Source organism: Anopheles stephensi, chromosome 2, assembly GCF_013141755.1.
Source record: "Anopheles stephensi strain Indian chromosome 2, UCI_ANSTEP_V1.0, whole genome shotgun sequence".
Taxonomy (NCBI): domain Eukaryota; kingdom Metazoa; phylum Arthropoda; class Insecta; order Diptera; family Culicidae; genus Anopheles; species Anopheles stephensi.
The window spans coordinates 59,356,330-59,369,518 of record NC_050202.1 but is presented as its reverse complement, the minus strand read 5'-3'; the positions used below and the strand labels follow the sequence as shown (position 1 = coordinate 59,369,518).

General features: G+C 45.1%; 1 protein-coding gene and 1 long non-coding RNA gene across 19 annotated transcripts in view; one reads left to right on the top strand and one right to left on the bottom strand.

Moving 5' to 3' along the window:
* The window catches only part of LOC118506439, an 82,115-nt gene that overhangs the window by 5,454 nt on the left and 63,472 nt on the right, over positions 1 to 13,189 (top strand). The window lies entirely within an intron of this gene.
* LOC118506428 (glutamate-gated chloride channel) overlaps positions 1 to 13,189 on the bottom strand; it is a 91,196-nt gene that overhangs the window by 46,598 nt on the left and 31,409 nt on the right. For all 18 annotated transcript variants that reach the window (XM_036043530.1, XM_036043533.1, XM_036043546.1 and 15 more), the window contains exons 3-4: positions 2,166 to 2,251; positions 1,380 to 1,492 (exon numbers count right to left, since the gene is read on the bottom strand). In XM_036043530.1, coding sequence (XP_035899423.1) covers positions 1,380 to 1,492; positions 2,166 to 2,227 — 175 coding nt within the window. In that variant the 5' untranslated portion in view covers positions 2,228 to 2,251. The remainder of the gene's footprint in view (positions 1 to 1,379; positions 1,493 to 2,165; positions 2,252 to 13,189) is intronic.

Here is a 13,189-nt window from a genome sequence, read left to right as displayed (position 1 = left end):
ATCAAGAAACCCTAGAGATTGGGACCCTTTCCCACGGCCTTTTTTTTTTGGTGGAAGCTTCTCTCCTTTGCATGGGTCACCCGAAACATAACAGGAAAAAGGGGGACTTGAGAAATGCTTCGAAAAATGGCAACTTTTTCCCACCCTTGGAGGTGAAGAAGAACACAAGCAGCAGCTTGTGGGTGATTTGTTTTTGGAGACATTTTTTTCGTTGTTGGTTGCGTTGTTGTGATTTTTGTCAAGTGCTTCGGGGTTTTCCCTTTTTTTCCAACTGATTGGTTCGAGCCCGATCGGTGATTTTAAATCACTACGGAGTGCGAAGAAGTAAAAGCAATGAGGGGGAAAAACAAGCGCTGCCGCTCTATAGCGTAGCACGGGATTATAGAAGATCCTCAATCCCGTTCCCGAATTTTTGGGGGCACAAATTCTTAGGGAAAAGTAGGGAAACAGCCACCAGCAGGGTGGAACAAAAAAAAATCCCAGTTCAACCTCTGTCAAAAGTTCGAAAATCCTTCGAGAGTTGGTGCCGGTTTATTTTAGCGACATATATATTTTTTTGTTTGCCTTTTGTTTAACGCAGTCACTTGTTGGTGTTAAATACTCCCGGGAAGTACGAAAGTTCGAAGTAGGGTGCGTGTACATTTCACTTTACACTGTTTGTGTTGTATCGCGCTGGGGGGGTTGTTGGGGAGTTATTTTTTGGTTGTTGTTTTAACGTTTTTCGTTGCTGGGTTTTTCAATCAGAAACAACAATCTGGCAGATTTCAGTTGTCCTTTTCATTTCGCCCGATCCCTTACAGAAACTGAAGCGGAGGGACATATACTAGTGAACGTTGCCATATCGTAATCGAAGCGAGTTCGATTTTCAATACAATTTTTATTTGATTTGCATAAAACCAAAGAAATGTCTAATTATACGAGTAAAAGAGCATAAAGATTTTGCAAAACGTTTGTAACTATCAATCATAAACATCCACTCAACTAGCTTGAGTGATGTTGCTCGGAAAATTATAAAATAATCACCAACTGATATGGCAGCAAATACATAATCATCGAACAGTGGACGCGCCCTTAATTGCGCGCGGTACAAAACGAAAGAAATAATCGCTCTATTAAAAGTTCGTAGTTCGAAACTACTCGAAAGCGTATAACAGTTACTCTGGTTTATCAATTAGCCAACGCAAGAGACAACATTTACATTACGCTAAGGTAAGAGATAAACGAATGGAAACGTAAAAACTGAAAAGTTTAGAAAACCGATAATCAAAAGCTAAACTGAAGGGCCAGAGAGAGTGAGAGAAAGAAAGAGTAAACTTAAAATAATAATACGGGGCCGAGAAACCGAGAAAGCGAGAACTGGACACAAAGGCTGGCCTTACCGGTTCCGTTGATGCCGGACGGTCGGATACGCGCGTCGTACTTGCCGGCGCCCAGAATTTGATCTAGAATCTTCTTTTCCTTCTCGCGAAAGTTAACTTTGGCATTGTTGGCGCTGGAAGAAGTAGGAAATGGAAATGGGTGGAAGACATAATTAGGCGCCTGAAGGTATGGTAATGTTTTATTCAAATCTTCTGATCAATTCTGGATCGAAAAGGATAAAGTTTTGCCCGGTTTCGTTCGCTAATGTGGATAAGAAATGATCTAAAGTGTCTTTCTAAACTGTCCAAACTGCCGGAGTAAGAAAGAGGAGCGCTTGCTGATGAAATATTGCATACTTTCAGGGGTGGGAATCCTTCGCTAGCAGATGTAGATTTGTCTTGATGGGCCTTTTAATAAACCTATTATTTTTTAACCAGAATTGACTATCAATCTATTGGAAGCCTAAGTTAAGTAAGCAGCATTTTTTAGCCATGATAAATAGGAAGATTTAGATAAAAAGCTAGAGAAAAGCCTTTCGAAGATAACAGAACCGATAATCCTCAGCTCAAATACATCAAAAGAAAAGTTAAAGCTCTGATAAGCTAATCACAACCTTGATGACAGTTTAACGAGCCTTTCAGGCTATAGCTAGCAGGCTGTTCTTTAAAATAACAATTTAAAATAAACCTAGAATGGCTGTCTAGAACTAGCCTCATTTTAAAATATGAGCGCAATAGAGTCTTTCTGCCCTGCGGATTGCCTAGTTTTGGGGGGAAGAAGGCGCATTTAAAGTTTTATGTACTTACAGCGATGCACTGCACAGGCAAGCGAAGTAAAATATGGCCCAAAAGAAATGGCCCGAGGCCATTCTGGAAACGTTCGATTTCGGATCCTGTAAGAGACAGAGAGAGAGAGCGAGAGATGAAACGTTAGAAATAGCATCAAAAGGTTTATGCGCCCTAGACCAGGCGGTAGTTAAAGTTGGGAAATGACAGTTGTATAAAGCGAAACGGTTAGCTCATTATTAGATCGTAAGATTGCTATCGTCGTCCAGTCCGAAGGGGAATGGCACGTCCGCTCACCATTCCAGCATAAGTTGACACTAACTCAGGGTTTTATATCAGTCACTTTACTTCAAATCGTCCCCGGGTTGCTTGGTGGACCCGCTTCGTTACCGCAGATAAAACGTAGCGATATAGCTAAACGAGCTTTTTTAATACCTTCCCTTTCGAGAGTATCCGTAGCTGGACGTACTTGAACGGTAGCGCCAAGTTTATTACAGTCTTCCGGCGCTGGATTGGTTGTTCGAAAGGGGTAGTATTATAGACGCTACGGCAGCTCATCGTTACCGGTCTCGATGGGACAAAAGATCGGTGGGGGTTGGTTCTAGGCGATGCTTCTGAGGAAACAAGGGATGCCTCGCAAACTGTTCCGGCGGATGATGTACCTCCGGTTCCGGGTACGGGAAGGTGAACTATTTCAGAGACATTCCCGCTTCTTGCGGGCGTATTGTGATGAAGGTGTGGAACAGTGGGGACACATTTTATTGACAGATACTTATCAGTATGGTCGGTTTGGGCGAATGGACTAGCTCAAGGAAGGAAGCGAAAAAATGTCTCCTGCGGAATGTAATAGGAAGATGCTTCAGGACCACCCGTACTCGTTCCTTGTTGCGCAACAGGGTAAGTAAAAGCCACACATCAAATCCCAAAGCTTGTGGGTAGCCGCGACCTCCATCCAACATCCGTAAGGGATTGGTTTGCGTCCTGCGTTGTGCGTTCAGGTTGTGGTTTTTCTCTGTTTTCGTTAGGTCTCCTACCACTTATCCACACTACAAAATTCTAGAGGGAATAGATTGAATTTGGTGTTGTCCCTTCGGGGTGGGAGGTGGATAGCAGCCAACCATTCTTCCGTCGAGTAGTGTCGTTAATCTGCGGGGCACACGTTGCGTAACGACGATTGATGAACGACGGTTTTGGCTCTCGAACCGCAACCTAACTTACCGGTGGGGTTCCGGTTGACCTTTTTTTTATTTTTGTTGGTCTTCACCGTTCTATTTTGTTAGAGGGTTCGGTTCGGTTGTTTAGATGGTTGTCCATGATTGATCGACATGTGTGTGAGGGTGTGTGCGGTTGCCAATCCTTTGAGCTTTCGGGCGTCCTTTCAAGCGCTAAGGTCAATCCAGAACACCCCGAGTTCGACTGAATGGGGGGGAAAAAGTTTTCCACACGTGTGTGTGTGTGTGTGTGAGTGTTTCCGCATTCCCTTCCCCCGCCACCCCTCTTTGTACCAACCTGATCGAAAGCGGGAAAACTTTTCCTGACCGAAAGTTGCGGTAAATCGGCAATGATTAAAGCGCGAAGGAGAACGGGTTGGTGGTGGTAGGATTTCGGGAAACAATAGAACTTTTCCTGCTCACTGCTCCCTACTACGGGTTCAGGTGGAGCTGGCCGTTCTTTTTTTATCGTCGAACCTATGCCAATACAGAACGGAACCCGAAGTTGTTCCGGTTAACCAACAATCTTTCCCTTTCGCTGCTGGTCGATCGCCACGAAGACGGCCAGAGTGTTTCGATGTTTTATTTTCTAACCTTGCTCATCCATAAATTCCCCGAGCGAGCGGGCGAGCGAAGTTTTTATGGGTCCACCGTGTATGCTGGCGAGGGGGGTTGGCGAATTTTTCCACAACCTCCCCCCTGTTTTGTCCTGGGTTGCCATGTGAAGGATAATTTTTCAACCAAACCAAAGCGAATAAATGGCGTGCGCTACAAGTGAAAGTAAAACCGTACGCAGACGACATCGAATGCCTGCGCTGCCGATTGCAAATACCTTTCCCCATTTCCACCGGTGTGGCTCCGTGTGTGTGTGTGCACGAGTGCCACCACCATTCCCAGGTTGGGAAGACTAATGGCACGGGGAAGTAAATTACGTTGTAACATGAATCTTTTTTCCACCGTCTGTGCGGGAAACGGCAGGCCTTTCATTTTTCGTGCTGCTGTTGGTCTGCATTTACCATTACCCTGTTGTGTCCTGTTTTATATCTTGTTTTAATGCTTTGAAGAAAATCGCTTTCGCCGGTGTGCGGTGCGCTCGGGAACGCAGAGTACTACGCGCACCACCCCGTGTGTACACGGGAAAGCTTTCTCGAATGAACATCATTATGGGCAATTTGAGAAGAAAAATCATGACGATTTGATTCACTTTGTTCGTGTGATGAGACAGTCGAGGAGTCGGGCACGAGAAGCCGTAGCCGGGGTTCGGAAGAGACAGGCAACGGGCGGAAGGGTCTCCTTTATGATAAAGTGTGTGCCCTCCGTTTTTTTGTTGGCGTGTTTTGTTTCTTATGGGAAAAAATTGCATGAATACATTTCGAATGCACACAGGGCAAACGCGAGACCATGATTTATGCGCACGGATGATAAATTATTGTTTTTTTTTTTTTGGGGGGGGGGGGGCAGTGAATATAGAGAAAAAATGTATGGGACTGGCACCAGACTGGTTTGGACTGGCAGCGGTTGTAATAGTTGAATAATTTACAATTTTATTTATTTAGACTGATTGTTCGGCGGTGTGGCTTTGTTTTGTTGCTGACGTACGCTAGACATTAGTTAAATTCTGCATGCTGCCGCTTTTGTTCGGGACATGTTTTGGATCGGTCGGTAATGGAGTATTCACCAACAGACCCGCTTTTCAGTCGAAAGTTTGACTGGATAGGATGTAAAAAAAAGAACAAAAACGTTCCATAGATGAATATTTCGTTTGGGATTTCTACTATTGGAATTTGAAATGGTACGAGGGACGAGAATCAGCAATTCGGAAACTATTTAGGATTTTTTTACGGTCGAATCATGTGACATATGAGATGTAAGTAATAGGGTTCTTGAAATCATTCTCAAACCTGCCTTTTTGCTATAATTCTCAAATACCTTTTTGGAGCAATGGTTAAAGTTTTACTATAGAATCTTTTTTGCTTTTCGGCTTCAACAACCTGCTAGACTTGCTGATGACCACGAGTAATCACACGTCAACAACGGGGTAACGATCCAGGATGGGATTTGGTGTCCGATCTGCCGTGTGAAGATCGGTGCCGCTATCATCTCGACTTCCGGATCGCACCAAGGTGAATATCGCATTACAGTCAATAGTAGACGCTTCGTACTCCTCAACATTCTTCAATAACTTAGGTATATCTTAGAAGATCACTCCAGGCACTGTTTTCTTGTTGTAATATTTATCAACGACATCCTTCGTTGCCTTTCTTCTAAGTATTTGCATGAGATCGATTAAAAAATCTACCTTCCTTTGCAATAGGCTTTGCTTCCGATTGCAATAGGCTTTTAAATTGTTAATAAAATAAGCAAGTGTTGAGCCATTCCTTTTCATGTAAAAGATCTCTTTACAACAGATTAGAATAAACTATTTAAAGGGTGTCAAAATTCACGAACGTTATGTCCTATAGACTGCCCTGGTCTAATAGTTCGAATTGCCCAACGTACACAGACCTTCAGGCACTGGGTATTTTCTCTCGACAACTCATTTAAAACCCTAACATTTCTCAATAGGGTTCATTATTACCCGTAGCATAATTTTTCAACGCCTTGTAAGACGCTTCGGCCAGGAATATTCTTGACGACTTATTCTAGCGGAAAGGCTTTCTGGACCGCTCACTCTATAATTTAAATGACAAATCATTGTAACAATTTAACTAGTAAAGCCTGCATGCAGTGCTGACTACTTTGCTACGGGTAAAATCTAGTCACAAAAAGCCAGAAATGGCAGGCCGAAACTTTTTGAGGTTGAGTGCCAAGGAAGAAGAAGAAGAACTAGCTAAGTTCATTTGGAACTAAATATGTCAATTAATCAGCTCAAAACTAGTTTAAGACGCAACGTTCTTTAGCTTAGTCTCTCTCTCTCTCTCTCTTCTTGGCCAAACAACCTCTTAGGGTCATGCCAAGCCATTTCTCGCTTAATAGACTTAATGATAGCACGTAGTTAGATAGTCAGTCCCCACTACAGTCTTCAGCTTACTATTATCATGATTATTACAATCTTTGTATTGGATTGTAGTTCACGATTCCTTATAAGTGTGTAAGTCAAAACATAAGTTAATGCTGTCTCAGGTGTCGGCTTTCATTTTCATTTGCATAAGAAACCTCTGACACGAAACACACACACCCGTTTACAAGCATATTATTTTTCTACGTCCACGTTCAATGTCCTCAAATATCCTTTCGCAATATGTCAAGAAATCTCGATCAACCCCCGAACCAGATGACACTTCTGTGCTTTTAATATCCCAAAATGCTATCCTATCGTTCGCGTCACTAGGTTTAAGCAAGCAATACGCCTTGAAAACTAATCCTTTCCCGCCCCGTTTCTTCATCCCGACCGTGTGTTTTACCGCTGGGAATTGGGACCAGTGGTCCGGTCGTTGGGAAAAGAAGGCGACAAAAAAAAAACATTGGAGGAAAAAACTGCTCCGAAACTCGCTTGATTGATTCGACATTCAACAACACTGTTCAAGTTCGTCGATAAACAAACCATTCGATTTCTCATTTGCTTGATCCTTCCGGCACACACTCTACACGGCCGTACCGCCGTACGATTCGGACCGGAAAGAAACCTCCCACTGGCACTGCTCGGTCCGCGCGTCATCATCGTTGTCTGTTGGTCACTTTCCTCACAAGAGGCTTCGCTCTAACTAAGTTTCTTGTTTGCCGTATATTTCGGGCTGGATCGGCTGCATCGGCACGGGCGTGGCGACGACAACGACGACGACGATGTCGGTAGCGATGCGTAAAGTGTGCCGACCCGTGTGCTCTGGAGGGTTACGATCAGTTCGGTTCAGTTCACGAACGGACGGATCCGGATGAGAGCCCTTTTTCGTCCGGTGGACCGTGGAAACTGTTGTGAGCTGAGTTTAGGGATGTGTGCGTGTGGCGAGTATTTGGCTGTACATTTTTCATGTTTATGTTTCCGCCTGCTTTGGTGCCTATTCCTACTACCATTACCCTTGTTTTATACCAACACACACACACAGAGTCTATCACAGGGAAGATTCTTACGCAGGACGTTCTCGCTGGGAGGTGAATAATCCTGACAGAAAACGCAAAAAAGGGGGGAAAAACACCCAAACCCGTAGGTAGTAGCAGCAGAAATTGTATTCTCAAGTGTCAAACTTTTACTCGGTGACCGCTCCCGCTCGAGTGTCCTTATCTCTAACGACATTGTGCACAGGACATTGAGCTTATGTATCGTGATGAGGCGAAGCTTTCGATGTCACTCGTGCCCGGCTTCGCCACTCGCTTCGTCTCTTTTTCTTCCCTTTTTCGTTCCCCACGCTTCCCAGAACAAGCACAGCAAGATGGCGTTGGGCAGCGCTAAAAGATGTTCTGATGATCGTTTCTGAGAACGGGGCAACAACAGAGCTGGCATAAAGTTCGCACCGGAGGCGCAATTGGTGCGGACGGCAGACAGGTCCATATTTTTTCGATTTCTTCCAGAAATAAGTGGTACACTTCGGTTGGCTTTCGTGCCTTCGCCGCAGTCGAACTTTCTCGCCCTGCCGCTTATCCTTCATCGGAATCTTTCGGAGCAACAACGTGGCGAAAAAAAGCAAATGGAAATATTATCACCGGGAGAGAACTAGCCAGCGCAGCCAGCCTGCCTTTTGGTAGAAAAAATAGAATTCTCGTCCAATTTTTTTTTTTGCTTTTCGTTCTTCGCCGACTGTGAGTGTGAGCGATTCTTTCATTCACCGTGTCGTGTCATTTCTTAAGCGACCCCTTTTTTTTGGCCGAAAGGTGTATCACCAGGAGGGTTGCATCCGGAGGCCATTTGCCACACGTTCCACCTATTCGCACACTCCTCCCCCCGAGAATCGTTCCCAACCAGGTCTATGTCCTCCGCGAAGGTCGTGTGAAGGATTTATCCTCACGATTTGATTTGCGTGTTTGGTGGGTAAGAGGAGCGAGGGTGGCGGGTGTGGTAAGGAGATGTTCTGTGGGGGGAAAAAAAGCTGTATGCGAAGGTCCCGTTAATTGGGTGTCGTTCCGTTCCAGGATTTTCGGCGATGCTTTCGGGGCTTAGTTTTGCCGTGGGCAAATTCTGGAGGGCGTTTGGCGGTACCGACCGACCGAAGGGGTGGAAAAAAGGACCCAAAAGTTTATTCACGAGATGAGGGCACTGCCAAGTGGGGTAGGGGGAGAGGATGAAGGTGTATTATGCCTCTGCTACCCGTGATTGCGTCGACTTCTGTCACGTCGACGGGGAGGATGCTGGAGAAAATTGATACTTATGGTAATTAGGTTTTTTTTTTGTGTTCGTTTTTCGTGTGCTTCACTACTCTTCAACATCCACCATTTTACTTTTTTTTGTGTGTAAAAGTCTTAGCGCGTGTCTCCATCTCTCTCTCTCTTTCTCGCAAGAAGAACCGTTTAAACGCAACGGTGTTCATGTGGACGATTAACGATCTTTTCTTGCCTTCCGGCTGCTGTATTCTGGGGCATTCGGAGGGTTGGTGAAGTATTGGTGGAAGTGCCGGGTGTGTGTGTATTTCGGGAAAGGTGTACATGAGTTTGGAAAGTTCCAAAAAGTTACACTTTGACGGGTGAAAAAGCTGGAAACGTGGTTTTAAGCCGACTTTTTTTTTAAGCCGTCAAAAACAGAAAATGGCGCTGGTGGGCCAGAAATATAATTAACGAGAACGTGATTTATGTTGATGGAGCGTTGGAGAGTAGATGGGTAGCGGAGGGGGGAAGGTTGGGAAAATGTCATAAACGATAATGCTTCAAGGCACGTTTCTTATTTAAAATCTTTGAAGTCCTGGTGGTGGTGACCTTTGCTCTTAGAATCGATACCGATCGAAAAAAAGAAATCGGTAGATTGTTTCAGCAAACTGTGTTTTAAACGTGATGTTCCTGCAATAGGTTTCCAAGAAAACAATCAACCAATTAACAAAATTGTTGCTTCAACAATTGTTCCAAAGCTCTCCAAAGGTCCAACCAATCAAAATATTTCTTTCCTCTCACACTCACAGCACAAATAGAATAAGATGTGAATGTAATTTGAATTTTTTCCTCATTAAATCATTGGCGACCCTCAGCAGCAGACCACGAGCGACTGCCTACCAACAGGGACAGAAAAAAAAACGACATCAAGTACCCCATGTGATTACGTGAATAATCCCGCTGTGCGTCACTTGTGCGTGTACCTCCTACCGATGTGGCAAAACTGCTGCTCGTTATCAGCGGACCCAATCCCAAACCTCGCCGAAAATATGTGTTAGCGGAAGTAAAAAAAACACCATTTCCAATGTAGCCATTTCCATTAACCGACTTCATCCGTACACCGAGGGACGAGGGTGAGGGTCGCTCAGTAAAGAAGTCATACGCAGAAAATGGGAGATTTCATGCTGGAATGTATATGTCTTTCGGTGTCACTTTCCCTCTCTCACTGTCACTGAGTTGGCAGGAGGATAAGGCGTGTGGGGAATTGTGACACCGGCGGCATCCCCAAACCGGAAGTTAGATAAAGTCATCTATTTCTTCAAGCTTCCACCGTAGAGAAGAGTGGGGACTATCGAGCCACTTTTGCCCTCGCGAGATCTTCGTGAACTTGCAAGGCAAGGAGAGAGATATTCCGGTGGGGAGAGGTGGTAGGGAGAAGGTTGAAAAATCCGCTCAACAACCCAGAAGCATCAGTAGCATCGGTTGTTTCGCGACAGTGCCTGCGCAATGTCGCGCTTAAATTATCCAATTAAATTAGAATGATAATAAAAGTTTAACTTAATTAAAGCGAACCCACACGCCGGGCTCTGGTGTAACGCGGGACCGGACGAAAAAATGGCAAAGGGAAGGATGAAGGGGGCAAAAGGGGAAGGGGGGGGGAGTGGGGCGCAAAGCATTAAAAGGAGAGGGGCCCGCGTGTAAATCGTGCAATCAATTCTGGTCGCTACGTGCTACCCGCTACTACCTGGCCCATCCGGCACTGGTCCCCCAACCCGTCCCTTCTACCCCTGCTTCTCCCCAGTCTCCTCACATTTAGGGGTTTTAACAATCTAATTTCCCTTTAGCGTGCAAAGTTTCAATGGATTCTTTGCGCTGTATTTTCCGACCCATCCTGCCGCGAATCTCTCGTTCGCCCCTTGGGTCCTCATCATCGCCCATCTGCCTTCCACGCGCTCGGTTCGATGTTTTAATTCAATCCGATGGTGCCGTTCCCCGTGCTGGCTCATTTTCCGGTGTATCGGTCGGTGACGTAAGGCTAATGAAACCTTAATTTTCGCTTTCCGCTCGATAGCGACCGCGCCATACCATCAGCCGACTGCGCGTGTAATGGATAATTTAGAGCGAGTTATCCGTCCGCTGCCACTGACCGCAAAAGTGCATAATCGCAAATGACTCGGTTGCAGTTTAAACGGTGACCACCAAGGGTAATGAGGACTCGCTCCGAGACCCAGTAGAAGCGATTGTCCCGGTGGGAAGATGAAATGCGAGGAACAAAGATACGACAGGAAAAAAAAACACAGAACAAGAGACACGAATGACATTAAATGGTAACGGACCGGTGCTGGGTGGAAGCTTAGAAAATAGCCGTGGATGCTTCACTCAGTCATTTGTGGCCAGACGACGACAGCTGGCAGTGCGAACGACCCCGCTACTTGTCGGTCCCTTTTCTTTTTGCGCGCGGATCGGGACAATATCGGGTGCCACAAATGCTGAATTTAATTAAATAATTAAATACAAAGTGCGACGAGAGCTATCTGTGAGGGGTTTTTTTTTTCGTTACCTTTTTTTTTGCTCTGCTTGCGTGTGCGTTGTGCTTGGTACGGGTTGGGTCTGGTAGCGCTATCTGCCATTGCTATCTGGGACACTCTGGTGACTCTCTGGCCCTAGCCGGGTGCGTACAAAGTTGCGGGGGGAAAAAAATAAAAATAATAACCGACCCTCGAAGCGAAAGACTAGCCCGGACCCGGGGGGGGGTTTTGTTTCATGCTTCAGTCGCGATTTCCGTTGCGTAAGCGACTCTCCCATCCCAAAGAGTGAGGCAAAAAGATACAGAAAACTGAACCAAACAAAAAAAGAAGCCATTTGTCGAACGCGCTAGCCATTCGTTCCACAGGCGCACAACGTGACCCAAACCTCGTGGATGCTACAAATAGACAGCAGTGGAGGCTGTATAGGGTTCTTTGTCGGAGACGAAAAAAAGAATGGACGATTATCATAGATACTCAGGGCTAACCGAAATGGAAAAATCCGGTGGGAGGATCATATTTTTAGTGCAGCATCTGTGCGTGTGTGTTTTCGTAAGGTTTTCTCTTGGTTTGTGTGTGCAGACACTCAATGATTGCATAATCTGCTCATTACGCACAGAGGTTGTACATTTGATTAATTATTATAACGGTGGAATTATAGTTGCAAGCGCCGTTTGCTAATGGCGCCATTAACTGTCATAACGGAACTCATGAACCATGGTGCAGCAGCAAAGTGAAAATGCCCCTGGAGAAGGCCCGTCGTGCAGTGCTTGTTGTAGCTAATCTGTGTGCCGTCGTTTGTTTTTTTGCTGTTGTCCCTGCTCTCGGCTGGTGGCAAATCGTACTAGCTTTACAGGGATAGTTTGAGTTTTTGTGTGCGCAGGAAGTTGGAGATTATCCTTGTTGTGCGGTGTTCATGTAATCCGGATTGTTTTATTGGATGTTTAAACGGGTGACAATTGTTTCGCTTCGGTGTGGTGTTCGGTCGATATGGAGATGTGGAGATTAGAGATGAAAGTTTTTGTACGTAGCGCATCGTATGACAGATGGAATGTGTTAGTAAGCGATGCATGTGTGGAGTAGCATGGGAGGGACTTCACAACAAACTGACGTGTGGTAAATTTAATATGCTAGTAGTGCTCATCTGTAGATATTGAGATTTAATTGAAGTGACGCATATTTTAGGACGAGGAAGTTAGAAACTCCACCAACTCCTTCCCCTTCTCTGGAACTGGTCAAAAGGCCTTGGTCTACCATTTATGGCTCTTTTTGGTATGGGTTTAACAAAAGCTGGATTGTCAGTCCTGCGTACGAGGTGGTGGTCTGGATGGGATTTGATCGCCGGTCATGAACCGCTGTCGCCTTGGACACCAGACCGTCTCAACATCACCTTTCTGATGCCAAAATTCAGAACTGACAACGATAGAGATGTTGAGATAAGCGCAATGGCGTTGGCTAGTCATTCAACTATCTGAGGAAAATTCTCCACACAAAATGTCCTGTCGCGACAAACGAAACTGGGACGTTTTTGATCATATGTAGTCCTAGATCTTGCATTCGCTTATGAGACATGGACTCTCTCTTAACCTGACAAAACACTGTTAGCTGAGTTCTGGAAGGAAGATGTTCAGAAGAATTTAATGCTCCTTCTGTGTGGAAGGATAATGACAATCTTTACGATCTATATTGTGATCTCACCATCTTGCAACGAATTAGACTCGTCCAGGCTCTGGCAGGATTTTCATGAGAAAGACACCAGAAAAGTCCCTAAAGTAATTGGACCATGAACAGAGAAGTCATGTTAGAGCCAAACTGTGATAGAGTGATATCATGGAAGTGTCCAGCAGAATGCTCGAGATATTGTATTGGCCGACGAAGGCGCTAGACCGTGAGTAGTATTGAGATCGTCGACAGTAGGCCAAGATCACGCAGCCTGATAAGTAAATACGTTAGGTTACCTTATTCATAAAGAATGGCCGGTTGGAACGATTCATGGGTGACTAAACTTGTTCGCTGAATATCCTTTTGCACTTACTTAGTAGTGAGCTTCAGTTAATTATTGTATCATTTCCAATAC